Genomic DNA, 26,266 nt, shown 5'->3' with positions numbered 1-26,266 from the left:
AAGCAAAGAGAAAATACCGTGTTTCAAGCTGGTTGTGCACTCCATTCCATCGTTCCTGGAGCTTTACTGCCCTTTCTTGATAATGATCTACGTCAAGGCTGCGTTCTTGTGTTTTCTGATTTAGGCGTTCTCTTACTACTTTTGATTTGGAAACCTCTTCTTCTAATGCAGAAATTACATTATCTTTCTCTATTGCTTCCCTCAGCCATTGCTGAAAATACAAGTGAATATTAATGACAACTTCAATTTTGTACAGGCTGCACTAAACTAAATGCACAGATCCCCTACCTGTAACGATTGTTGCTGACACTGAATAGCAGCCAAGTCTGCAGGGATCGTATCCTCTTGACTTAGCCTTGTTTCATATCCTTTCACCAGAGTCTCTGCTTCCTGCAGACTCCGGATAACCACATCTACTGTCTTCAGTCTAAGAGATTTGCATAGAAAGTGTTGACAAAAAAATAAAGAAAGTCTCTAAAAATCTTTTTACACAACTCTTAATCAGGGTAGAGTGCAATATATCACTAACATAGTTAAAAGTCAATGCAAACTATATAACTATCACAAAGACAATTCACACATTTTTGCATCCATGTTTTACCCCTTCCAACTGACCCTGCCTGTTTTAACGCTGCACTACCACTTAGTAAAGGGTAGTAGTGCATGGTCTCCCCCTAGCCGGAACCCCAGTGGCTGCTGCACACAGCAATCTTTTCTCAGGTCTCCACTGGTTCTGTAACACAGAACAGAACCAGCAGAACAACTAAGTTTCCCTGGTATTTTGATCAGGTCTGTAAGAGTAAAGGAGGAGTTGCAGGAAAAACTGCTGCATGGAGCAGCTTCCGGGGCTCCAGCTACAGGGTGCGGGGGTTCTGCACCACCACCATTTGCTATTTTTGGCCCCCATAAAAACTTTTCAAATTAAATTAATTAAAGTGTCTGCATCTCATGGCCTGAAAACATGCAGCACAGTTACTATCCAAATCTCCTGCATACCTGATTCCAGCAGCACATTGCAACTATATCCTGAAGCAGTGTTTCAATATGTTGCCAGAGCAGACACACAGGAGGGATGTACCTTCATTGCATTTTATGTGTGTGCTTAACATGTATATTTTTTCAAAATACATTAAAATCCTCTCAGGTACATATATCCATAAGTAATACAGTGCACTCACTTTTCCAAGAAGACAGAAGACAAGCCATACACCTGGTCCATCTTCCCTACTAGAAGATCCAGCTGTGAGCGAACATTTGGGGTACTGGAACCAGATGGAGACATGTACAGGAAACGGTCACATCGCTCAGATACCAGGGATAATTCAGATTTCAACCTTTTCAGCTCCTCCTGCATCCTCTATGGTAAAACATAAAGAAGAGATAAATCAGTAAAACCACCAAGGAGGTGCCATGACAGCGGTTTACAATTTGGAAATTTGCTGACCTCTTGCTCAGATATCCGGAGAGCGTTTTCATGTACAGCGTCTTCATTACTGCCTGGAGGACTCTGCAACCTCCTCACCAGTCGCTGTTCACAATCCTCCAGGTACAGACGAATGTTTTGGAGCTCTGATAAATATGTTTGTGCCACAGACTCATCTTTATCTTCTACAAAGGTGAAGATGAAAATCATGAATACCTATATATACGCACATTTCTTTCTTTAGTCAAGCATAAACACTCCAGCTATATCATTTATATTTTTCAGTTCACATAATAAACGGCCTTTGGAGACTAAGTATAAAATAAACTAAAAAAATAAAGCAGCCCTATCCTTCAGACTAACAAAAACATTATTGTGACGACTTGGGTGGCTTCCTTCAATTATATTTATTCTGAAGTCTGGAACACAAGGCTATTCATTTCCAGTTTAGCACTCAGTACACAAAGCTATCACCACAGAGAAAAATACAGGACCATCCATACATTTCTAATACCATCCAGATAAGCACTTAAAGCACTTACTAAGGTTTTACTTCTGCATGAGTTTTTAAATCTATACATTAAGGATTTAACATATTACTGCACTATGAGGTGCCTCTGATCTAATTCTATTATCTACTCTGGGATTATAGCTTGCTATCCCTGTAGTCTATAGGACTACTAACATCTGATAAGCACATCCCATATTAACTGCTGGACCCCTGAAAGTAGTTATTGGTCACCACTGAAGCGCCAGAGAAAGGAAACGGATGCCATCTCTATTTATCCGTTAGTGGTCTCCTTGTGAGAGAAGCTGCCATTGAACATGGGGGACAACTGCCCAGGCTCTTTTTCCAGTAGTGAGCGAGGAGAAAAACACAGGGCTATGCACAGTTACTCCAAACTGAAAGATAACCACAAGAGTGCCCATGCAACACGACAGCAAAAACCTACTCTCAGCAAAGGAAGAACAATCAATTATGATAAATGGTGAAGGACAGTTATGGTTGCCAGCAGATTACCGATTTAAGACTTCAACAGTGATTGGGTCATGTTTCAGGTCTCTGCCTTCCGCTATCTCTCCTCAGTCCAGACGTACTACACCACCGGTGACTGCTCAGAAAATGGGATTTTTATACTTACGTAAAATCCGTTTCTGTTAGTCCATTGGGGGACAACCGTGGACATTGGGGTATAAAGTAGGCACAGGGCAAACTGGCACTTTAAACTTCTGTTTAACTAAGCTCTAGCTCCTCCCCTCTATACCCCACCTCCTGTCCAGCCTCAGTTTATGTTTAACCAAGCCCACAGAAAGCGGAGATAGAGAGAAACAGGAAAAGAGAATAAAATTAACAGACTACAACATTCTCTTACCAACAAGACTACATGTCAAACAGTAGGAGAAACTAGAGCGTTAGGGGTGGGCGTCCGGTGTCCCCCAATGAACTAAGAGAAACGGATTTTACGTAACAATAAAAATACCATTTTCTCTGTCTCCCTTTGGGGGACACCGGGGACATTGGGGACATCCCAAAGCTGCCCTACAGGAGGGAACGCTCAGAAGAAATGACACAAAACACCTTTCTTCTAAGACTTGCATTCTTGGATACAAACACATTAAACTTGTAAAATGTTAGTGAATGTGTGTACAGACTACCATGTGGCCGCTTTACACAGCTGTTCTCTGGAAGCACCATAGCAGGCCGCCCAGGAAGCACTTACAGACCCTGAAGAGTGCTTGCATAGATTATCTGGGACAGGCTCCCCAGCCTTACTATAAGCTTGACGAATAACAGCCGTAATCCACCTAGCAATAATTTTTGTGAGCATGATAGAGATTTAAAAGATCGTCAGTCGTGCGCATCTTCTGAGACCTCTGCACTTAAATTCGGAAGACTCTGACAACATTGAGAAAACTAATAGAAATATCATTAAACTGAATACATAAAATCATTCAGGCCCGGAATGACAATGTGTTGATTTAGATAAAAAAACAGACACAACCGTAGGAAGGAAATAGGGCCTGTTTCGAAGAACTGCCCTGTTTTTATGAAGAACAAGAAGAAGAGACTTGTAAGATAAAGCAGCAAGCTCTGAAAACTGTGCGTGCCGAAGAAATGGGCAAAACCGTTTTCTAGGATAGAAATTGGAATTCCACTGTATTCAAAAGATTCAAAAAGCGGATGCTGTAAAGCATTCAACACCAAATTCAATTCCCATGGTGGTACTGGAAGAACATATGGAGGTTGTACATGGAGAACGCCCTGAACGAAAGTGTGCACATAAGGAATGACAGCAAGTTTTCTTTGAAAGAAGACAGAAAAAGCTGACACCTGACCTTAAAGAGAACTAAGGTGCAAATCTGCATCCAACCCGTCCTGCAAGAACCTAAGTAACCTGGCCAAGCAAAAAGAAGAAGTAGGATATCCCTTCTTTTTACACCAGTCAATAAAAGTTTTCCAAACTCGATGAGAAATCTTTGCAGAGGCTGGTTTCCGAGCACAAAGCATGGTTTGCGCCAGAAGTTCGGAAACACCTTAGCGCTTTGGATCATAGCTTCAACAGTCACACCTTTAAAGCAAGACATTGTAAACGTAGATGACAAAAGGGATCTTGAGTTAATAGATTTGGGCGTAGAGGCAACAGCGAGGTCCGAGCTTGTTGGTGTACCAGTCCCTCTGCGACCAATCCGGCGCTATCAGAAGAACTGGAACACCCTCTCTCTTTACCTTTCTTAACACCCTTGCAAGCATGGCTACCGTTGGAAAAAGGTACACTAAGCAATACCTCCAAGGGACAGACATGGCGTCTACTGCAACAGCTATATGATCTCTTGCACGGGAGCAGAAGAGGTGAACCTTGTGGTTCATCCGAGATGCCACCCTGTCGACATTCGGGTGACCCCACCATTCCACCAACTGACGAAACAACTTAGGATAAAGGGACAATTTCCTCATGGCCAAGGGACTTTTGGTACCGCTCTGATGATTGAGGTATGTCACTGATGTGGCATGGTCTGACTGAATCTTCACTGGCCTTCCATGCAGCAAGTGTTGTGCGCTTATAAGAGCATGAAGACTGCTCATAGTTCAAAGACATTGATTGGAAGCTTGGATTCCTTTTGAGTACAAAAACCCTGAAAACGAGCATAAAGACAGAAGGCCTCTAATCACAAATGATGCCAGCCTTCGAGATTAAAGTCCAATTTTAAATTGATAAATTGCGTCCCCTGGCGAGAATCTGTTTATGTAACCACCAAGGAAGCAACTGGTCTGCGGAGACAGGTGAAATACCTTGACCGCCAGATTCAGATGGTATTTTTGCATTGCAACAGAAGATCCAACTGGGACTGCCGTGCATGAATGTGAGCAAACTGGACCGGCTAGAAAGTCGATACCATGTTGACAAAAACGCTCATGGCGAAATGTACCAAAGGCTACCTTGCCGCCAACCAAGATCTTACCCTTTTCTACAAGGCAAGAATCCTGTCTTGGTTGGTAACAACACCTGTTTTGACAGATGTGAAATAAAAATACTCAAAAAGATCATTTGCTGAGATGGGAGCAACTTGGACTTTTTGAAGTTGAGAATCCAACCGTGAAACTGTAGAGTCTGGATTACTACTTGGATATGTCGCCTACAGCACCTTTGGAGACTCTATCATTAAAAGAAGATCGTCCAGACAAGGGATGATTGTAATCCTTTTGGACTTTAGCAGAGCAGCCACGACCAGCATGATCTCTGTGAAGATACGTGGGGTCGTGGCCAGACCAAAGGGAAGAGCCTGAAACTGTTACTGCTGTGACTGAACCGCAAACCTCGAAAAGGGACTGATGACCCCTCTAGATAGGTACATGAAGATAGGCATTTTTGATGTCTAGAATTCCCATGAATTTTTCTTGTTCCATGCCGTGGATGACCGAGCTCAAAGACTCGATCTTTAACCTGGGCACTGTGACATGGGTGTTGAAACATTTTCAGAGCAAGAATTGGTCTGAATAAGCCCTTTGGTTTTAGTACGAGAAAAAGGTTGTAATAAAAACCCAAACCTCTTTGACAATCTGGCACCGGAATCATCACTCTGGAATAAAAGAGGGATAGAATCGTTTCTCGTAAAACCAGTCGCTTTCTTGGACAAGTGGGAAGCCCTATGGCAAAAAACTGCCTGGGAGAAAGACTGAGCAGATCGATCTTGTATCCTTAATCCACTGCACCCAAGCCCAGACATCGGTAGTAGACTTCAACCACTGATCCCTGAACAAGAAAAGACGAGCTCACACAACTGGCGACAGCGGAGGAGCAAAATGTCCGTCATGCGGACCACTTGTTTGCAGGTTTCGCTGCTGGACATCAAGCAGACTAGGCCTGGCGCCCATGCAGCAAACCACCCCTAGGGGGGGATGACTGGCCTGTAGAAGATTGGCCTGAGGAATATTAATCCCGAAACCTTCCTGAGGACTGAAAGGACTGGAATTTGGATAATCTTTGATTGGGAGCATTAACTGGGAGAAAAATGCCCTTTCCACCTGTAGCGTGACTGATAATGGAGTCAAGCTGAGGTCCAAACAAAAGACCCCCAGAAAACAGTATGGTCTCAAGAACCTTTTCACACTCCCCATCAGCCTTCCAGCACTTAAGGCAGAGAATACGACGAGCTGAAACTGCAGAGGCAGAAATACGTGCACCAATCAGTCCCGCGTATGTAGCTGCGTCTCGTAAATAATCTATCGCCCTCTGAATTTGCTCCACTAATGAAAGCAGTTCAGAGGAAGGCCTGCCTGCCAACAAACCTTGAAAACGGTGTTTTGACCAGCGTTCTACTGCTTTGTTAACCCACACAGATGCCAAAGCGGAAGAGGCACATGCTGGCATGAAAATGAACTTAAGGACGGCCTTAACCTAATGGTCTGTACCATCCTTAAGAGTGGCTATGTTATGACAAGGAATAGTAGTTACCTTGGCTAACCTTGTAACTGCAGCATCCACACGTGGAAGCGTCTACCATTTAGCAAAAACACCAGGAGGAAAAGGATAAACCGACTGCAGTCACCGAAATACTTGGAACTTGCTATCTGGGGAAGTCCAAGGCTCTGACAACAAATCTTCCAATAAGAAAGAAGCCAGGAAAAAGAAATAATTTTTTATTTTTTTATTTATTTATTTTTTCTTCCCCGTGCAAAAAGAGGAGCTTGTGCAACATGAGGAACCTCTTACTTAGGAAAGTGAAGTACCTGACACACAGCTTGTATTAATTCCTCCACACTCTGGCGAACCGAATGAATCTCCTCCACAACCGAAGGAGTATCCATGTCAGAATTCACCGCTAAATTACCTTCATTCTGGGAACTACAGTCAAAATCTGGATTATGTTCCTGAAGTTGTGGCGCCATCCTCCTACGCTTATGTGAGGAAGACGGTGCCGCAGATTGTAAAATCCTCTCTAAGAGGAAGAAACCTAAACCAAACCCTGTACAGAGGATGCAATTCCCTGTACCCAAGCAGGCTGTACAGACTTCGCCAGGTAGAAACAGTCAAACCTTGACTTAGCGAACTAGAACCCATGTCAGTTGCGCAGTACAAGCAGAATCAGAAGATGGAGCGACCGCAGCCTGTGACAGCACCTGAGCAAGTTCAGCCACTGTATTGGAGAGAGACTGAACCCAGGCATGTGTTGCCGTATGTAAAGCAGTAGCTGCTGTATTACACCGTATGCTCTTTGAAAGCCGGCAGGCTGAGCACAGTGCCTGCGCACCTGACTGACCTAATGGTAGCTTTAGGTGACAGACAGCCCAGGTGAAACTCAACATTGATGTAGCACCAGCTTTACCACGCATGGTTTTTCCCCTTCTGACATGTCAATAGATGGGACAAAACACAAACAAAACAGTGTAATAAACAGTGTAACAAAAACACAATTTAAATAACAAGCAGCCCAAAAAACTGAACAGAAAGTGAGCCTGCAACACAGCCAATAAAGCCCCACAGATTAAAAATAAACTTTTGAAAATAACAATCCCCAAACCTTTCTATCAGGACTCAGGACAGAAAAGGGGAGCTATAAAATGGCTGTTTATTCTGGTGTCTGCACACATAATAGTGAGAGACTACCATGGAGGAAGTGTAATAGATTCCCCCAGGGCTCAGCACTGAATTGTTAACATTCAACAATCCAGTGCCTAGCAGAGCTCACTATGTTAGTGACCCTAGCCTGACCCTGTCTCCTGAGGTATAAATAGAATCTTTTTTTTTTTTCTTTCATAGAATGACTGCTCCTAGTAAGAAGCAGCCTGCTCAGGGACAAACTGCAATTTTCTAGCCCTCTCTCTGCTGGGAGAGGGTTTCACTTACCTTCTGCCACACCTCCTCACGCAGTGTCTGCAGTCTATCTGACTGTCAGATCAGGAGGACGGACACAGCCTGCGTTGACTGTGCCCGGCTCCTAGGAGGGTATGAAAATGTTGGGAGATGGAGGCTGGCAACAGAGGCACCTCTCACAGCACCTCCGATGCCCCCCCTCCATACAGCGCTTGCCGAACACTGCATACTGCAGATTCCTGCCATAAAATAATAAAAGTAACAGAAGAGGGCTGCTGAGCAGCCCAGACACAGCCTTTTCGCCGGGCACTTAAACTAGACTGAGGTGCACAGGAGGTGGGGTATAGAGGGCGAGGAGCTAGAGCTTACTTAAACACAAGTTTAAAGTGCCAGTTCGCCCTGTCCCTACTCTATATCCCGGTGTCCCCCAAAGGATGACAGAGAAATGCCATTTTTCCAATGACTGCTTTTTTATTTATTATAGGAGGCTGATAATACTGCTGCCAGCCAATTTCCCACCAACTGTTATCCCGCTACCTCTGTAACACGTTACCAACAACTCTTAGATGGTACGCTCATTTGGCTTGGGCCATGTTTACATTCTGCTTCATGCTATTGTATGTAATTTGTGTATTGTCATGATCACCTCAATGTTCAGCACTGCATATGTCCATGCTTTATAAATAAAAATATAATAATATAAAGTAAGCTAATTTAACCACTGTGAGTTTTGTTCAATGCATACAATATGACACCACTGTGCTCTTCACCCTTCCACTCAATAAAGTTAGAACAAAATAAATAGATTTAAATATCTTTGATTTAAGAGGCCTTAGCTACTCTTTCAGTATTCCAGAACAGTAATGACAATATTATAATCTTGCTACGATAATCTTTGCATATAGATAAGCTCTTACCCTTACTGAGCAGGCAACAAAGTAAATAGCATTAAAACTACCCATGAGAGAATTATACATCTTGCAAGCTGGACGTAAATGTGGAAATTAATTGCACAATGACTTCAGTAACATTAGCTGTAAAATTGGAATCTCATAATACACTGTACTTCTCACCAGCCTCTATCAGGTCCACAAGCTTTCTGCATTGTTCTTTACAGGCCTCCACCTCTTGCTCCACGTTGAGGCGATCAGTTGGTGAGAATATTTGTGAGTCTTTGCTTTCTTCTAGGAAATCATCCAGGTGTGACTGAAGACTGGAGAGATTCTGCAGACGCTCCACCAGTGGCAGAACCTTAAGCTAAGCGCAGAGGAGAACAAATCATGAAAACATTCAGTTGATGGCAGATTATTAGACATTTCATTCTCAGACATCTCACCTTGTCCATATTCCAGCTCTGGACCAAGTCTATGTCTTTGCGCAGATAATGCCAAGATATCAAACTCTTTGTATTTACATGTAACTGATGCCAAAGAGCCATCACTTTCTGATACTGCTGCTCAACCCTGCAAAGTGCAAAAGGTAGAAAATGAAGATAACTCAATTATCAGCAGTAGTGACCAAAGCCACAGTAGACATTCTAATTACCTGCCAGCCATATCTATTGCTTCCTTATTGGGTGGAGGGATGAGGAAACATACCGATGGTACCATAGCCTCGTTTCCAGTAGTGCTAATCACCTTCCATTTTGTCCTTTGAGAGTTATCTTCAAGTACACATTCTTCATTTCTACCGATTGTAATCTAAGTAGAACAAGAGCCATATTAGTGCTGTAAAACATGCCCCAGAGTATTATTCTTAAGGCTTGCCCATAAATCTTGCCTCTATCTGCCGGTAGTCACATACAGCTCTGACAGGCAGGGTGGCACTAAGACAATGTTCTGGGTTCCTGGGCTTTAGCTGGACAATATTCTTTGATCTTCCCACCAGGCTGGCAACTGTACTCCTAGACTTGATAAGCTGTTCCTTCTCATCCTAGAAAAAGATTAATTTAAGCTGACATTTTTACAGAAACAATACAAATACGCATTTTTACTGGCAGACAGACAATGGAAGAGAGTTCATTTTCTCTCACCATGGAGTCTTGCAACATGTCCTCTAATCGATTCATACTAGTATTGCGATCACAGGAATATTTTCTTTTGATTGATTCCTGAAGGTTTTTCAAATAGACCTCTGATTCCCGTACATCACTGAAGAACTGTCGGTGACAATTAGTGATTAGCTTTAGAAAAAAATAAATATATAAATAAGTTAACTGAACATGAAATGCACAATACATTTACCTGGAAATAAGCAGAATTTTCCTTTAAATGTTGCTCTACACAAAGACATAACTGTTGTACCCACTGCCATTGGGAAAGAACTGCAGCGCTGTATGCCTAGAAAATAAACAAAAAAATCAGAGTACTATAACTTCCAGTACTACTAGTGTGTGAATAGGCAGTTAACTATTTGTAACAGTTATGAAAACCGTTTTAAAACAAAACATTGTCTGCACAGACTGAAAGCATTAACATGGCACCCAGAATCAGCAGAAGGCAAGAAAACATTGACCTGTGCTTTATTTTGAGAACAATGAAGGTAAAGTGGTTGCCACTTTTGGACATGCCTAGAGCTTTACAAAGTACCCAGCTGTGGTGCATCAGTAGCAGTTGTCTGTCCATCATTATCTCAAAATCAGCTGCTTAATGCATTAGGAGGAACAGGGCGCTTTGAATGCAGTGGCCAAGTCTGTGCAGGTATATCAAACCTACCTAGACTTGTGGTGTGTAGTGAATGTAGCACCCGACTGGACAGGGGCCAAAACGATTTCAAACTGATTACACATCACACATTCTAGTAGACTGAATTGTGAGGATGGCACTGGCGACCACAGTTATGAAAATTGTTAGGGGGTAGGTATTAGGCAAAGAAAGGATGCTGTCCAAAAGTGGACATCCTCTTCAACACCAACAAACATTATGGTGGATTGCAGAAACCACAAACACATTTTATGAAATATAACTTTTATGGTGAGACCTGTAGCAACTCTATTAGGTATGAGGAATAATTTAATAAAGCAGCAATGTACTCCAGGAGAAACTCTGCATCGCAAAACAGAGCAAGTAATAAATCTCTCAATACATGCACATAAAACCTGTTTACAGACTACACACTTCCTTATTAATGAACAATATAAAAATAAACACATAAAAGGCATCACAGGTGAGCTGCTCTCACACAGACACATACCTCCACAGTTTGTTTTGCTGGATGATTTTCCAGGGACAGCAGCTCAGCTGTCTCCTGCAAGAACTGGATCACATCATGCTTCTGCTCCAGCTCTTGTGTCAATTCCTGGAGAACAAGCAAATATGACTTTACAGCTGCACTTTGAGCAATCAGCAAATTGCAAAACAGCAATTCAAAACAATGGCTCCTTTGAGGGCAAGCTGAGTTAGTGATAATAGGCATTAGCAAATACAACTCATGTCACAAGTACCAGTTGTATTGACAGACTGGTCTTCTGAGCTACACTTACCGAAAAGTATTCCTTCTTCATCTCCATGTTGGAATTTCCATCACTCCAATCATATGCCAGCTCCTCCTCTTCCTTTTCATTCAGCCAGATGATCTGTGCTGTGGCTCGGGTCACAAACTCATGGAGACTTTCCAAGTGCCGTAAACGGAAGCTAGAGGTTTCCTACACAGAACAGTGTCAAGATTATGTTCATTTATTCATTTTAATAGTAGTAAAAGATATGGCACAGAATCCTTTCGGAGTGTTACACATAATTCATCATAGATTTATTTTCCAATATAGTCATATGGTTGAACTCTACACATTATAGTCTTACCCTCAGTTTGCAATACTGCATTTCAAGCTTGCTTAAAGTTTCTTTATAGCTGCTGCGAAAATTTGGAGACATTTTCATCTGCCGGGAAAGCAAAGAGAGATTATCAGGGTCATGTTGGACAGACAACTGTAAAATACAATTTTTTTATATTTTTTTTACATAATAACAAAACCAGTCAATACACAGTCTACAAAAATATTATGAGATGACCATATATATCAGGAAACCCTAAACTTTAGCTACTGACGAAAGAAAACTAAAAATAATTGTCCTTTGTTTATAAAACAAAACCTATATATTTATTGTACAGTTAAACAACCACCTCATAGCTCCTAGCTTCTCGCAAACTTGAGGCCAGCTCTTCCACGCTGGAGTGGACTTGACGTTGATTTTCCAGCTGATTCTCCACACTGGGAAGATCAGTGCCCCACTCTGCTCGTTCCAGTTTCAACTGAAAATCATTCAAGAGAAAAATATAATATTTTATGCCATCTTCTCCCAAATATCTACCATGATGTCAAAATGCACGTTTTGTTCCACACTTGCCTAAAACATACTGGCTATGCCCTCCTCACCTATCTGCATCTGCCAATGGTTTATACAATCCAATAATACCTCCTCTCTAAATACTGATATCACTGACCTTTCAGTTGATCAGTAGGCCAATGAACTAACCTGTATTTCTTCCACCCAGGCGAGGAGCTCATACACAAATCTGAGGCTGCCCTCATCTTCAGATGATGATAATGTGAGTAGCTCTGTCCGACTCATTGGTTTTCGAAACCAAGAAGTAGAAGTTGCTGAAGTGTGAAAGTTTTGTTGTTGAGATGTGCTAAGAGACAAAGGGGTATGTAGGTCTGTGTTGAGGAAGTTTCCCTTTCTGTACAGGTTGGAATATTCCAGTCTAAGTGTAAGAAGTTCATCCTGAATCCGTAGAACTCTAAACAACAAATTTAAGTCACTTAGACAACCTTTGCACAGCAATGACTACACAATAACCATGAAAGATTGCATCAATCAAATGAATAAACCAATCTTTCTGATGAATGATCTTCTGTAAGGAGTCATACACATTATTTTGAGGAGATGTACATGACGGCACTCTACATTTATATAGCTTAGTCACATCACACCACAGCGAGTACAATCCAACATTTGGGGAATGCAGCAAAGATAGCTCTTGTCATGCTGAATTTAAAATGCAATGTGACATGGAGGAGGAGGTGCAGTAACAATAGCGATCAATGATCCCAATGTCACAAATTGGTGTATAAATACTTCAGCGCCCAATGACCACATTATATCTATAGTATAATGACACTTTACCTGAAGGCCAGTTCTTCCACCTGGAAGTATTTCTCATCTCTCAGGATTTGAACATCTGCCTGTAGCTGGCAGAGAACACTTTCACTCTCCTGCAGAAACTGCAACACCTCACCTTCTTGCCGAGTTCTTTGCCCGCATTCAACATTAGCTGCATCCTGTAAAAGGAAAAGATATTAATGGCAAATGCACACTTCACACTCACACGTTACATATACATATATACACTGCATATAAAATATTACTCAATCACTTTGTTGAACAGAACAACATGCTAAGGTATTTATGGTTTAAAAAAAAAAAAGAAGAAGTGTGCAGTTAAGAGAATTATCAAGCAAAAGTATGCTCAAAAGACATACAAACTAAAGGTTGTAAAGATAACATGTATCTGCACATCTTAATAACCTACAATATGCATGCCTCACATGACAACATTTAAAGGACAATTTTCTTCCTTTTTCACTTTCTGAAACCAAAATAATCACTTAATCCAATATAAATATTATTTGCACCAGCACAATTACTGGCATACAATACAATTCTAAAGGTTACTTACAGACTGTAGTGTATTCCTTGCTAGCGTTAGCTTCTCTTCACAACTCAGACAGCCATTCTGAATCCTGTTAGCAATTTGTAGGAGCAGTTCGAGCCTGTAAAAGGTGAGAGGAAGAATCCATTGTACCTAAATGACCAGAGACAAGACTGTCCAGAAAGAAAACACCTACCTCTCCACAGCTGGCCGGAGAACTTTCTCCCTCTCTAACATGGAAAGAATAAGTTTCCCCCACTGTTCTTCCACATCATTAGGGTGAAAAGCCGGCGGAAGTTTGATGCGGCCAAATTCAATCCAGACCTTATACAAGAAAGTTACACAGACATTAAGAACAAGTCTGTTTTGGGTTTGAGAAGGAGAGAGACAGGAGCTGACACAGGTAAACATAAGTAAGTTACACAAGAGGGAGGGTGAGTGGATGTTGAAAATTACATAGAATGGTATGAATGAAGAAATGTAATGGAAAAGGGAAAGTTGGTCAATCAATTTCTAAACTTGCAAAAGATTCAAAGAGCGGGGATCAATAAAACTAAGAATAAATGCAAATTAAAAAATAAAATAAAAAATACACTCAAACAAGAAACAGGATTCCTTTATGTTCAGCTACCAGCTAGCAAAAGAGACAATTTAAAATTTGCATCTACAACAATAATAAAAACAGATGGTGAGAAACAGTCAATGTATTGTCCTGTATTATTAGGGACAGTTTGAACACGGCCATAGTAAATCAGGGTACTATACTCTAGATAAGGAGCTGACCATAGTTTATATATCACCCACAGATCGCTCCAATGATAATACATAGATAGGAGTGAGATCTGCATTCCCTTTGGCGTAGGAGAGCAGACCCTTTCGAGACCTATAAAGGTAATACTCAAATATAATTAGAATATATAATTATATTGATATAATTAGACAAAATCAGTGAGAACACTTCGCCCCATTTTTAGACTGCTCGTGTTGTGGAGAAGTTCTACACGGAACAGGGGAATCACGTATGAATATCACAACAGATTTTCAGAATAAGACAAGTGATTTATACTAATTTAGCCACATACGTTTTAACTGAAAAAAGTAGTGCTATTTTGACCTACCTGATATTTTTGAATATTTTATAGAGGGGCCAACACTAATTCATATAAGGTCAGTCAATTGCATGTATATTTCTTATAGAAATAGTTTTGTGCGCTAGGACGATTGTACTATATATTTATCCCCCAATTTTTAGAGAATAAAGGGTTGCTCTAGACCACAAGCAGCACGCACAAATCATTTGTTTCTGGAGAGTGCGCTTGTAATAACTTTATATTAAATTTGTTGCATACATTTGTAAACAGCTATTCACCACTTTAAAGTAGCATTTGTTAACAGGATAGCTGTAACTCTAATCAATGAAAATACTAACACTGGGGCATAGAAAAAAAAAATTAATTTTTAAACTGAAAGTGAAACTTACCAAGAGGTACCCCAGTCACTAAATCACACCAGTTGCAGACCTCCCATAAGTGGCTTCACAAATAGAGCTACAGAATAAAAAAGGGCTAGTTGCTTACCTCCTGGTAAATCACCCTCAATTTAAAAATATTACATTTATTGTCTCACCCAATGTTGGTACTCTCATTTATTAGTTAGGACAATCCTATTTAAAAAAAAAAGCACTGTGAAAGGAACTGACAGCTTACACACGTATCTGCAAATGTTTTAAAACCTGCCTGTAAAACAATAATATTAAATTGGATATTTTTTGCTGAGTAAATGTGGATCCTCTTTGTTAGTTTTTGGGCTTTTACATTTAATGGGAGAGAATGATACAAGCCAAACAGTCACATTGACGAAGAGACAGAGAGAAGAGCATGATTATCAAGAGATTATCAGGCAGGATGAAATAAAAACAAAATCTTAATCTGAAAAATCTTCAGAGAAATAAAAAAGTGTAGTTCCTGTCTTAAGTGGCTGGAATATGGTTTTATATACCTGTAACATCTGATATAATTTCTGTATTTGGGCTTTTTCTTCTTCTTTTGCTGGGATTTCAGTTTCTTTTACATGTACATATTGATTATAAAGTGCCTAGAAGATAACAAAAAAAAATGATAAATGTGCATTGGGCATGCAAGCATGACCTCTATTTTACACCAAGTAAGCTCATTCATTGTACCTTTAACTCCACAGGATTTTGTGGAAATGATTTGTCAGACATCAGAAGAACATGTTGGCGGATCCACTGTGTAAGGGACATTACTCTCTCCTGGTACTCCAGCCAGTGGGAGTCTACTTCCTGCAAGAAGAACCCAATATGAGCGTGTTAGCCATTCTTTATTCTCCATTATCATTGCCATAACTGTCTGAATGAAACTCACAGTGGCACTGATCCCGTCCCCTCCTTCTGGGACTTTAGGGAAGGCATCGTATATAGAAGACACATATGTGATCACAGACTTCTCATCAGGAGAGTCCACATCCACATCTGAAGGAGGGAGAGTCAAACAAACAAACAAACAGGTCAACCAGCTGCCTCATAAAAAGAACTGCACAGGAGCAACCAATAAAATTGTACAAACCTTCAGCATCTAATAACCTGGTAACACCCAAGTTCTCTGCTATTTCAAATGCTTGCTCTAAGTTTTCCCGATTACTCTGAATTTCCACCTTCTGCAAGTCTACCAGATCAGGTCTAAAATAGAACATAATGCTTAGAACTACTCTTTAACAGCATCCCTTAACACTAGTAGCTCTCAATACTTACATACCTGTACCGGTGAATAAGGGCATTAAACATTTTTCCATCACTCCAGCAAGAAGAGAAGTTGGTGCATTTCACCCCAATGTATCCAGCTGTCACCTTCTGCGTCCATAGGAGCAGCTTCTCCTTGGCAGACATATCTCCTGATTCCCCACTGACATAAATATCTGAGATCTGCAGACAGAGAGATCACAAACTTTATCACTTCTTACATTGCTCCCCCTTGCCTCACGCTGCATTCATCAAAGCTAAGTGTGAAGTTTCACACTAGGTGCATGCTCTGAATATCTACTCAAACTATTTTACCAGCAAGCAGATGCATTACGAAACTTGCATTGCTATTAACTTGAAAAACACAACTAAAAAATCAGCAATTGGTTCTGATGGACATCAGGCCTCTTACTGTGTACTGCTAGAGAACATTTATTAGAAAAAAGGCAAGATATGCACTGCGAGGAAGACACAACTAACAGCAGGAGGTTTTTTTTTACTATCGAATCCCATTGCTCGGACTATGATAATGGATCACTGCAGTATTCTAGGGAGGAAAAGTCGGGTTCTAATGGCTGTGTGTTAAGTACATCTCTTACTGTTTTAGCTTTGCCTTGAGAGGACAATCCAAGGTTAGTTTCTTCACAAGAGCTGCTCCAATGGGCAAAAGTATTTTCCAGGCCTCCATCCCTGATAGGCAGCAGCACAGCTCGGCTACTACCAGCCCGATTAAATGCAACCATGGTGCCGATTGATTGCTGCTTGCCGTCTGCTGGGTTTTCTACTATGCGAGCTATGACTGTGGTCCCTGCTGGTGGAGATTCTGGAGATTGCGGAGTAGTTATGGGATTCAGCAGCTGAGCTCTAAGCACCATGCCATGTAATGTCTCTCTCACCTGGAGCACTCTTCCTTCTTCTGTAAGAATACAGTGGGTGCTTCCAGGATCTTCAATTGCTGCACATGTATTACTAGACATATCCTCTGACTTCACTTTTTCATCATTGTTTGGTTCCAATTGATCCTGTTCTGCTAAGTGATCTTTTTTCCTCCGAGTAAAAAGTCTCCTTTTCTTTCCAGAACGTGGCTCCTTCCCTCTCCCTAATCTCGTCTCTCTGGGCTTCCGCACACAGCTGACAGAATTCCCCATGTCTCCAGCGCATTTATATAGCATATACGATACAGGCATTCAGAAAAAAACAGGGTCCACACCTCAGAGCAGCACCTTCTGCTTGCAATTTAGACATGTCAGGACCACACATCCTCCCTCTCATCCCAGCAATTGATGCTTGCCTCAGACAGACATCTTACAGACTGAGACATCTCCCTGCATCTCTCTGCAGTGTTCAGATCACAGGCACCTTACACCAAACCAACAGCTCATTGGATGCTGAATTCTCTGTATTAGTGAGGCAGCGTAACTCCACCCAGCATGGGTGGGGGAGAGAGTGCTCCAAAGGGAGGGGAAGCATGCAGGATTGTGCAATACAAGAAGCCTAAGAAGCTAAATGACGCTTATACAAAGGAAAAAAAAGCACTTCCTATAACTTCAATCCTCAAGGAACCAATCAGATTTTGTTTGATTATTTCTGAATTCATACCATTTACAATATGCAGCATGTTTATATTAAAAAAGTCATCACATACACGTGCTAGCTTATGTTTATGACATTTTGACAAATATTGGGAAAGTAATTATGTGCATCATTAAGTCACAATATGCAATTGGATGTAAGGTCAGTTTGTTACGCATATTTACAGTAATTTTAAACTACATTTTTATCCACTATCATTATTTATTCCAGTCTTCTAGCATCCCCTAGACACTCCTTGTATACTTAGTCGAATGCCTATGTTAACAAAGGGGCACATTAAATCACACGATCCTGCTGAAAGGAAAGCACACATTGTTCAGGAGACTCTCCTAGGCCAGGGAGGAGCTGGAGCTGGTCCAGTATAGCCCTGGTCAGATCTCCATATGCAAACACTATTCTTACACATTATGCCATTCTCCATTCTTCACACAGTGTCTTTTCATTATAACATTACCTATTCCTCCAAATTATACCACTCCCCATATTGCACACACAGTCTCTATTATGCCATTTCCCTTCTTCACATTGTTCACATTGTGTGTGTACCCTGTATGACACTTACATACTATATTAACTGTGCATCCCCATTTTATCACTACTTATTATCTGCACTAAAACGTATTCACTCTACCATTTCCCATTCTTCACACAATGCTACTCTCAATTCTATGTACTACCAACCACCGACTCACTATACCATGACTTATTCTCTCCCCAAAATGAGACTTCTTACTCTTCATTGTACGTCTACAATTATGCCACTGTTCATAATCCACATCCTCTCTGATTCCATCTGGGGACCATGGGTTGTATGAGGGGACTCAGTAGATGGCACTTAAATAGTTAATGTAACTGCTGAGAGAAGCTACTTCTCTCTACAACCCCCCTATAGCTCCTCAATGTAATTTAAAAGCCAGAAACAACATGCAATCAGCAAACAGCAGAGGATTGAAAGAGGAGGGAATGCAGTGTCCCCCATATGAAAATGGATTTTTCTTAAGTGTAAAAAATCTCCTCTCTGTCATTTGGGGGACACTGCTACCATGGGGATGTTCTGAAGCAGCCCCCTAAGTGATGGAAGGCTCAGTGGACCTTACTGCCAAAACACAAATATATGAAAACGATAAAAATGTGGACAGAGAACTAGGTGGCCACTGCCAAAGCTGGTCCGCTGAACCCCAGTTATGCTCAGCTCAAGAGGCCATCACACAGTGGAATGTGAAATAAGCCTGTCTGATGATGGACATTATACACCTGGTGATTGTTTTGTAGCTGGCCAGCACCTCTTGCGAGCCTCATACAAAACAAAAAAAGGTAATCCGCTGCACAGCAGATGTTCTGTCTATGTAAATCCGTAGAGCATCGACAACATCCAAGAGCGCTAAGGAGCCCTGACCCGAAGAGGCATCTGCCTCCCGGAAGCCAAGAACCACTATATCCTAATTGAGGTGAAATCTGGAAACAACCATGGGCTGGAAAGAGTGAACCGTATGCAAAACAGCCCAGATAAGGCGAACGACAAGAAGGAGCACACAGTTTCGAGACTCTCCTCGCGAAAGTGTTGGCTAGGAAAAAGACCATCTTCCAAGTCAGGAACAAGAGCACAAGCAACTCCAACAGTTCAAAGGGAGAAATCAGAAAGACCCAAAGAACCAAGCTCCAAGGTGCCGTGGACGGATGTGATGTACAGCACCCCCTAGAGGAAAGTCTGCACCTCCAGAATCCCTGCATGCCAACACTGGAAATAGATTGAAAGGGCCAACACCTACAAGAAGGCTAGGAACCTGAGTGGAAAAGTTGCGGCATAACAGGTCCTTCACTCGCACCAACAGACGTAGGTCAGCCAAAATTGCGGTTTGAGACCTGTTTTCTGTGCCTCAACAAGGTATCTATCACTATGAAGGACAGATCCCTGGACCTCCAGAAGATGGCTTCACCAGCCACGTCGTTAAAGCAAGAAGAGCAAGGTCCTGGTGCGAAAGTTACCCTGAAGCAAGAGGTCCTCGCAAGTAGGCACCACGGACCCCCCACCATGCACAGCACAAGGCCAATCAGAATCCCCACAATCCCTCCCCATATGACCCGACATAGAACTCAAGGAATTATGGGAGGGGAACGAGTATCTCAAGAAGCATGGTCATGACATATAGCAGTGGGATCTTCCAGATGTAGACCTCATTGCTTCTCGCCACAACCGACAAGTTCCCAGGTTCTGTTACAAGACCAGAAGCCCCTTGTGTCTCAGCCAGGTCATGGAACAAAGTTCAGACCCCTGAATGGCGCAAAGGAAGGAAGTAACTGAAGGGGGGAGCCCTGATGTGAAAGTTTCACATGTTACTCCACCGACTGTCATTTCAGGCATCCATTTTTCTGCTCCTTTCCTCCATAACACTTTGGCTGCTCATTTGCCTTGTCATGTGTTTGTTCTGTTGTGGCGCTACAATGCTGACCAAGTTCCCCTCCTCCTCTAATGAGCAGGGGACTTGGTATGTGTCGTGGAGATGGCAGGTGCCATCTTGGAATCACAGTGCTCTATCGATAAGCAAACAGCAGCAGAGAGAGACAGCGGCGACAGCCGCTGTAATTACTGAAAACAGAAATGTAATGTAGGTGTCGGCAAAGTCTGTTAGTGGAAGCAAACTCCTATATCAGACCTTGTCCAATCAAGGTATGTGTGCTGTACAGCATCACCCACAAAAAAAACCTTAAAGAAAATTAAGAAATTAAATAAAATAATCAATAATAAAAATAGCTGCAGAGAAGCCCAAATTAAGCCCAACTCCTTGGACACTAATAAAAACCACTGAGGAGCTATAGGGGTTGCAGAGGGGAGGAGCTTCTGTCAATATTTACATTAAGAGTTAACTATTTAAGTGCCAACTCTTGTATCCCTTCATACAACCCATGGTATCAGTGGCCCCTACATGGGATGAAAGAGAAACATAGGATACATGATTCACAAGCAGCATGTAGGTTGGCAGCAAAAGGAGGTAGGCCAACATTCACAAAATTTCAGCCATTATTAAAGGGGTTTTCAACCATCAGATGACTTTCATTTATCAGCTTGCACATGCCCTCCAAAACAAAGAAAAAAAACAATTCTGCCTTATGGCATACATACTTACTAAGACACACAGAAGAACGCCAGAAAATAAGCAATGTATTTAGTAAAAGGAGATTAGGGTTAGGTTCAGACCTGCTGGAACTAAAGAAAAAATATCCTAAAGCTGGACGCACACACTAACTGAGAGGCCCCAAAATGACTGCAATACCAGATAAGGTTCCAAATGAAATAGACACTGATGCAGCCATCTTCCAATTGCACAAAAGGGCTGCACACTAGAGTATGCACTATATTTGAAAAACATTAAAATGCCTCTTAAACAATCATTATATTAACGTTTCAACGTGTTACTGACCTCAAATTGTGTTTAACCCCACTTAGTTTCTCAATTTGCAATTGCAAAGAAATGTATACACATGTCATGTTATTTAAATATAATGGAACAAGCTGATTCATTCGACTTGAAAATGTGTTTATTATTCCCATGGAAAATGTTTAAATTGTTGATATTACTTTCAGGTCTGTAATTGTTATAGTTTTCCACCCCAGTCCTCTGAATTCAACTGTATTCAACAACACCATCCAACCAAAACATTCTGATCTGGATCAAGATAATGGAGATCATGGTACTCCAAATCTGTGATTGGGAACAAAACCAGAAATTTATCAATAGGCACAGAGAGTACAGGGACACTTGCAAAAAGCAACTTAACCCCCATAGTCAGACTCAAGCGGTTTCTCTGTTTCAGGTTGTCACTCTTGTCACTCTTTGTCAGCATATTAGACCAAGAAGAAATCAATTCAACTTTGATGAGTGGATAACACACCTGAGAACAAAAACTACTAGAAAAAAAGAAAAACAAATCTACCCCAACAACTTCCTCACAGCAGGAAAGTCAAAACAACCAGGATACTGAAAAGTGGATATGGGCATTTATGGATAAAGGAGTAACTTCTATTCTTGTTAAGTCCTTCCTTCACTTCACAGTGCAGAGAAACCGCTTGAGTCTGACTAAGGGGGTTAAGTTGCTTTTTGCAAGTGTCCCTGTACTCTCTGTGCCTATTGGCCCACACTTTTCCTTTCATGAATATTACATTTCTGGCAACATGACATATATTACAAAATATTAGAATAATGCAACATATACAAGTGTGAGGCTCACTCTTACCTGAAAGTGAAGGATTATGGTCCATATCAGTCCAAGGGTCAGCTTGGGGTTGCCATCAGTGATATCATCATTCCGTATATTCACCAATTTTACCTACACATGAAATACAAATTTATCATGGTACCCTCGCCCAATCATCATATACCTGTTCTCACATCATGAAGGTAACGGATGCTTTACCTGACGTTGCTTGAGGAAATCCAGAGCGATCTGTACATTTTGAAGACGATGGAATCGCATCCTGCCCTTCTCCCTGGGCTGTAAAACAAGGAGACGAAGCCAATGAAACTTGATGAATTAAATGTGAAATAGAGACTAAATTCAACAGTCAGGAAATCAGAGTGTCAGAAAAATATACTAGAGGAAGTTAAGAGCCAAGAAATTTAAGAGGCTTTGCACTAAAGTAGGAAAAATGGTGAAACAGAAATAGCAGCAATTACAAAAAAGTGGCAACGATTAGAAGAGATAGTAAAGAATAACAAAAAAAAGAAAAAGATGGAGCATAAAAGAAAGACAAGAGAGATGAAATGGAGTCTTAAAGGGACATGGGATACAAAATGCTGGAGTGATTTTACTGAGGGGTTAGAAATAAGAGGCCGGGAATGAAAATATGCAAAACATTGTGAGGTGGAGAGAAGAGAGGAGTGAAAAGAACTATGCATAGGTGGATTGTGAAATAAAAGAGAAAACGTGTGTTAGAAAACATCTCTAACCCCTCATCTCCTCCTCTGGATACAAGGCTATAAAATCCATTGCATTTCACCCCATGCAGTGACTGTGGGAAGGACGTGACATGAATAGGCACGTGATTACATGTACATGATTAGAGTATTCCCCTCATGCTCATGCTAAAATCACAGCACACATCCCATCATCCTCCCTTCCTGTGCCCATGAGCAGATGACCCAGTGCTGGATTCCTTTCCCACACTGGATAATCTGACCAAGTGACCGCTCTAGTGACATACAGCATCATCAGGGTTGTCATCCGACTCCTCTCTCATCAACAGGCGGCGGGATGGCATACGTGGGAGTCGCAGGCTCTGAGGAGCCTCCGGGTCCTTGTTCTAATGGACATGGCAATGAGACTGTGAGGAAAAAGGAGTATATCTATGGCAGTGCACACAGAGAAAGCAAGGAACAAATACTTACTAGTCTGACACCAGAAAGGACCTCCAAAAGGGAAATGAGATTGTGTCCATCCCGCAGATCCTCATACAGATCATTGATGTGTTTGCGAACCTATTTAAACAGCACAATATAAAGACAATGACAGCTGATATAAAGACAGAAATAGGAGAACATCATCAGTGAAAAACTATGGCAGACTCAGATTAATGTAAGCATAGGGATGCTTTGTGCAAGCTAAGAATTGGGATATCATTATGAAAATGTAAAGACAGTATTGCTAAAAGTGGAACTAAAACAAACAAGTTATAAGCAAAGTAATATAAAAATATGGAAATGCCATGGTGGAAAGAACCAATAAATAAGATAAAAAGGACTAGTAGCAATGTAAAAAAGGAATAGAACATATTAAGAGGAATAAAAAAGTTATATGGACATGGAGAATTAAACTCTTAAAACTAAAAGACTGACATGAATAGAAATGATGTGAATTAATGCAGGAGTAAAATAAAAGTGCAGTGAACCAAGAACTGGTGCCATAAGGAAATTATTATTATAGACGGAATTTACCTTGATGAGATGTTTATTGACCCATTTGGTGAATGTTTTCTTCTGCACTCTATCTCGTTCGTCTGAAGAAAGAAAGAAGAAAAAAAAAAATTAAAGAAAAAGGTTGCACACAAAAACTTTCACCAATGAACCAGGTGTCTGTGACCCCTCACCCTGGATGGAGTCTTTCCCATCCTCAACAGGAAAGAGCTTATTATAATCCAGAAAAACTGCCTTGTGCAGCCCATTCTCTGCCAGGATTACCAGGCAGTCACACTAATCCAAAATCACAGTTTGGGGTTAGGACTCAGATGAGAGATGTGCAGTACATGGCAGGGGTTGGATAGAGTGATAACAAGATTCAACACTTAAACCAGGAATGGCATATTATTACACAGACACATTGCAGTAGCAGGTTCGGCTATCAGTCCTGAGCACTTGCACCATCATCGTGTCACATGCACACCTAACTACATCCTGAGGATGTGAACACAGCAAACGGATTATTGCTTAGTATACTGAGGTTTAAGCATGCAGGGGGAAGTGAGACAGGCAGCTTTCGGTGCAAAAAGAATACAACGGTCCCCAACCCTTCAGGAGTCATACTGACCCATGCAGCACATCTGGTACACCAGATTGGAACTGGATTGTCTCTGTCTCCTGATTGGTTTCATGACAGATTTGTGCTGCACCTTGCTTTCACTTAGGGGGACAGCCACCACATGATCCGGCACCAGCAACTCTTCTATGCCAAGCTCCTCCCACATCCTGAACGGAGCCCCCACGTGAGGTCTTAAAATAGGGTACAGAAAGGCCACTCCTAGCCAAGCAGGAGATAGGTGTTCTCCCTCTGTGAGTTGTCTTTTCCAAGTCAGGAAACTGTTCCAGCCTCCGGCCACCTGAACTCTACATCATCTTCAGGTATGCACCCGCCTCTTTCCCATCTAGGACATACTAAATAAGCCTCAGACCCCCCCCCCCCCCCTCCCCTCAACTAACCTCCACACGAGTTTAAACCCAGAAACAGCCTCCAGTAAAGTGAGGAGACAGGAATGAGCACTGACACTTCTCCATAGAGAGGTGTAGGGGGGAGGGAAAGAAAATGCATCCTGCTATATAATGATCCTGAGTCCAGCTTATCACAAGCTGAAATTCCGGACAAGGACACACTGAGTGCCACACATCCCATCTGTCAACACACTGCTGAATAAGAAAGGTAAAAAACAAATCTCTTCATGTAAGTATTAATACTCTCATAATTTAAATATATTAATAATGACAGTAAAGCCGCACACTAGACATTTGGTCATAATGACAGCAGGTAATAAAAACAATTTGATTTTACAACATCAAAGCTACAAAATACTGGACACTACAAATATTTTTGCTGGGAAAATATTTCAAGGATTTTTTCCACACATATTCTGTTAATTTGTAACTCTTAATTACATTAAAAACCAGGACATATGGGAACCCTAAGGACCATGTGATTTCCATATATCCAAAATGAAGCATGGTAGAATCCCGTAACATTTTAGATACATATCGCATTAGAGTGAGGTAGCCCTGCTCCATTAAATAGAAACCTATGCTCCTTACAGAATTACTGCAGACAAAAATAATACTTGCAAATATTTTGGCCAGCCAAGTAAAGCAATGATAACTAATATCTTAGCTATTTTACTTTACAAGTTCAAAACAGATTCTGAAATTGCACTTGATTTACAAGATGATAAAACACAACATCTAACAAAGTCTAAGATGCTAGTAAAAAATTAAGCATTCAATCAATTTACAGATAACACTATGGATACTGTGCTTTTAATGTATATTATTATTGTGATCATTTATATTTATTTTGCAATGTGCTACAGCACTCTGTAGACAGTGGGGAAAACAGGGCATACATAAAACAGGGACATTCAAGATGGACAAAATAAATGCAGACATGAAAACAGTAGGGAGGGCCCTGCTCATAACAGTTTATAAACTAAGTGGAAGAGGATACATCTGAAACAAGAAAGTGACTTAGGGCTAGATTTACTAAGCTGCAGGTTTGAAAAAGTGGGGATGTTGCCTATAGCAACCAATCAGATTCTAGCTGTCATTTTGTAGAAAGCACTAAATAAATGAAAGCTAGAATCTGATTGGTTGCTATAGACAACATCCCTACTTTTGCAAACCCGCAGCTTAGTAAATCTAGCCCTTAGAGTGGAGATTGAAACAGTTGTGAGGGTGTACTAGTGTGGGTAATATAGGTGGGAATAGGGAAAGCTCTAATAAAGAGATGGGCTTTCAGAGAGTGTTTAAAGATTTGAAGGCTGTGGGAAAGTATGAATGGGCGTGGATGATAATTCACCTTACTCAGTAAAGCAGCACCGACTTATGTCAACTTTATATTTCAGTGTACAAATAAGCTATCAAGTATTTGTGTGCTACATGAAAAAACAGTCAGTATTTAACTTATGTGCAAAACAAAATACTAATTTGCACCCCTTGCATTGTAACATGGTTTTGTCCAGGAGACTGAAATAAGAAGTTTCTCAAGTTAAGATCCTTAATGAATCAGGCCCTAAGAGTTCACAGAAAATAGGTCCTCCCACTCAGCAAGGCCCTCCCC

General features: G+C 41.2%; 1 protein-coding gene and 1 long non-coding RNA gene across 2 annotated transcripts in view; one reads left to right on the top strand and one right to left on the bottom strand.

Moving 5' to 3' along the window:
* The window catches only part of MACF1 (microtubule actin crosslinking factor 1), a 246,258-nt gene that overhangs the window by 158,274 nt on the left and 61,718 nt on the right, over positions 1 to 26,266 (bottom strand). Inside the window, exons 3-29 of the mRNA XM_075197744.1 lie at positions 23,668 to 23,729; positions 23,122 to 23,211; positions 22,151 to 22,228; positions 21,971 to 22,063; positions 16,161 to 16,327; positions 15,972 to 16,084; positions 15,771 to 15,877; positions 15,569 to 15,688; positions 15,385 to 15,480; positions 13,583 to 13,710; positions 13,414 to 13,507; positions 12,861 to 13,015; positions 12,210 to 12,474; positions 11,857 to 11,985; positions 11,535 to 11,612; positions 11,219 to 11,380; positions 10,930 to 11,034; positions 9,981 to 10,076; positions 9,770 to 9,895; positions 9,517 to 9,669; positions 9,283 to 9,437; positions 9,074 to 9,200; positions 8,811 to 8,994; positions 1,445 to 1,608; positions 1,179 to 1,357; positions 289 to 427; positions 18 to 211 (exon numbers count right to left, since the gene is read on the bottom strand). Of these exons, the coding sequence (XP_075053845.1) occupies positions 18 to 211; positions 289 to 427; positions 1,179 to 1,357; positions 1,445 to 1,608; positions 8,811 to 8,994; positions 9,074 to 9,200; positions 9,283 to 9,437; positions 9,517 to 9,669; positions 9,770 to 9,895; positions 9,981 to 10,076; positions 10,930 to 11,034; positions 11,219 to 11,380; positions 11,535 to 11,612; positions 11,857 to 11,985; positions 12,210 to 12,474; positions 12,861 to 13,015; positions 13,414 to 13,507; positions 13,583 to 13,710; positions 15,385 to 15,480; positions 15,569 to 15,688; positions 15,771 to 15,877; positions 15,972 to 16,084; positions 16,161 to 16,327; positions 21,971 to 22,063; positions 22,151 to 22,228; positions 23,122 to 23,211; positions 23,668 to 23,729 (3,559 nt within the window). The remainder of the gene's footprint in view (positions 1 to 17; positions 212 to 288; positions 428 to 1,178; positions 1,358 to 1,444; positions 1,609 to 8,810; positions 8,995 to 9,073; positions 9,201 to 9,282; positions 9,438 to 9,516; positions 9,670 to 9,769; positions 9,896 to 9,980; positions 10,077 to 10,929; positions 11,035 to 11,218; positions 11,381 to 11,534; positions 11,613 to 11,856; positions 11,986 to 12,209; positions 12,475 to 12,860; positions 13,016 to 13,413; positions 13,508 to 13,582; positions 13,711 to 15,384; positions 15,481 to 15,568; positions 15,689 to 15,770; positions 15,878 to 15,971; positions 16,085 to 16,160; positions 16,328 to 21,970; positions 22,064 to 22,150; positions 22,229 to 23,121; positions 23,212 to 23,667; positions 23,730 to 26,266) is intronic.
* The window catches only part of LOC142138518 (uncharacterized), a 39,779-nt gene continuing 37,406 nt past the window's right edge, over positions 23,894 to 26,266 (top strand). Inside the window, exon 1 of the long non-coding RNA XR_012688047.1 lies at positions 23,894 to 24,567. This is a non-coding gene — a long non-coding RNA (uncharacterized LOC142138518). The remainder of the gene's footprint in view (positions 24,568 to 26,266) is intronic.

Source organism: Mixophyes fleayi, chromosome 2, assembly GCF_038048845.1.
Source record: "Mixophyes fleayi isolate aMixFle1 chromosome 2, aMixFle1.hap1, whole genome shotgun sequence".
Classification (NCBI taxonomy): Eukaryota; Metazoa; Chordata; class Amphibia; order Anura; family Limnodynastidae; genus Mixophyes; species Mixophyes fleayi.
Note: the sequence above shows the minus strand (reverse complement) of the source record. Positions and strands in the feature narration are given on the sequence as shown.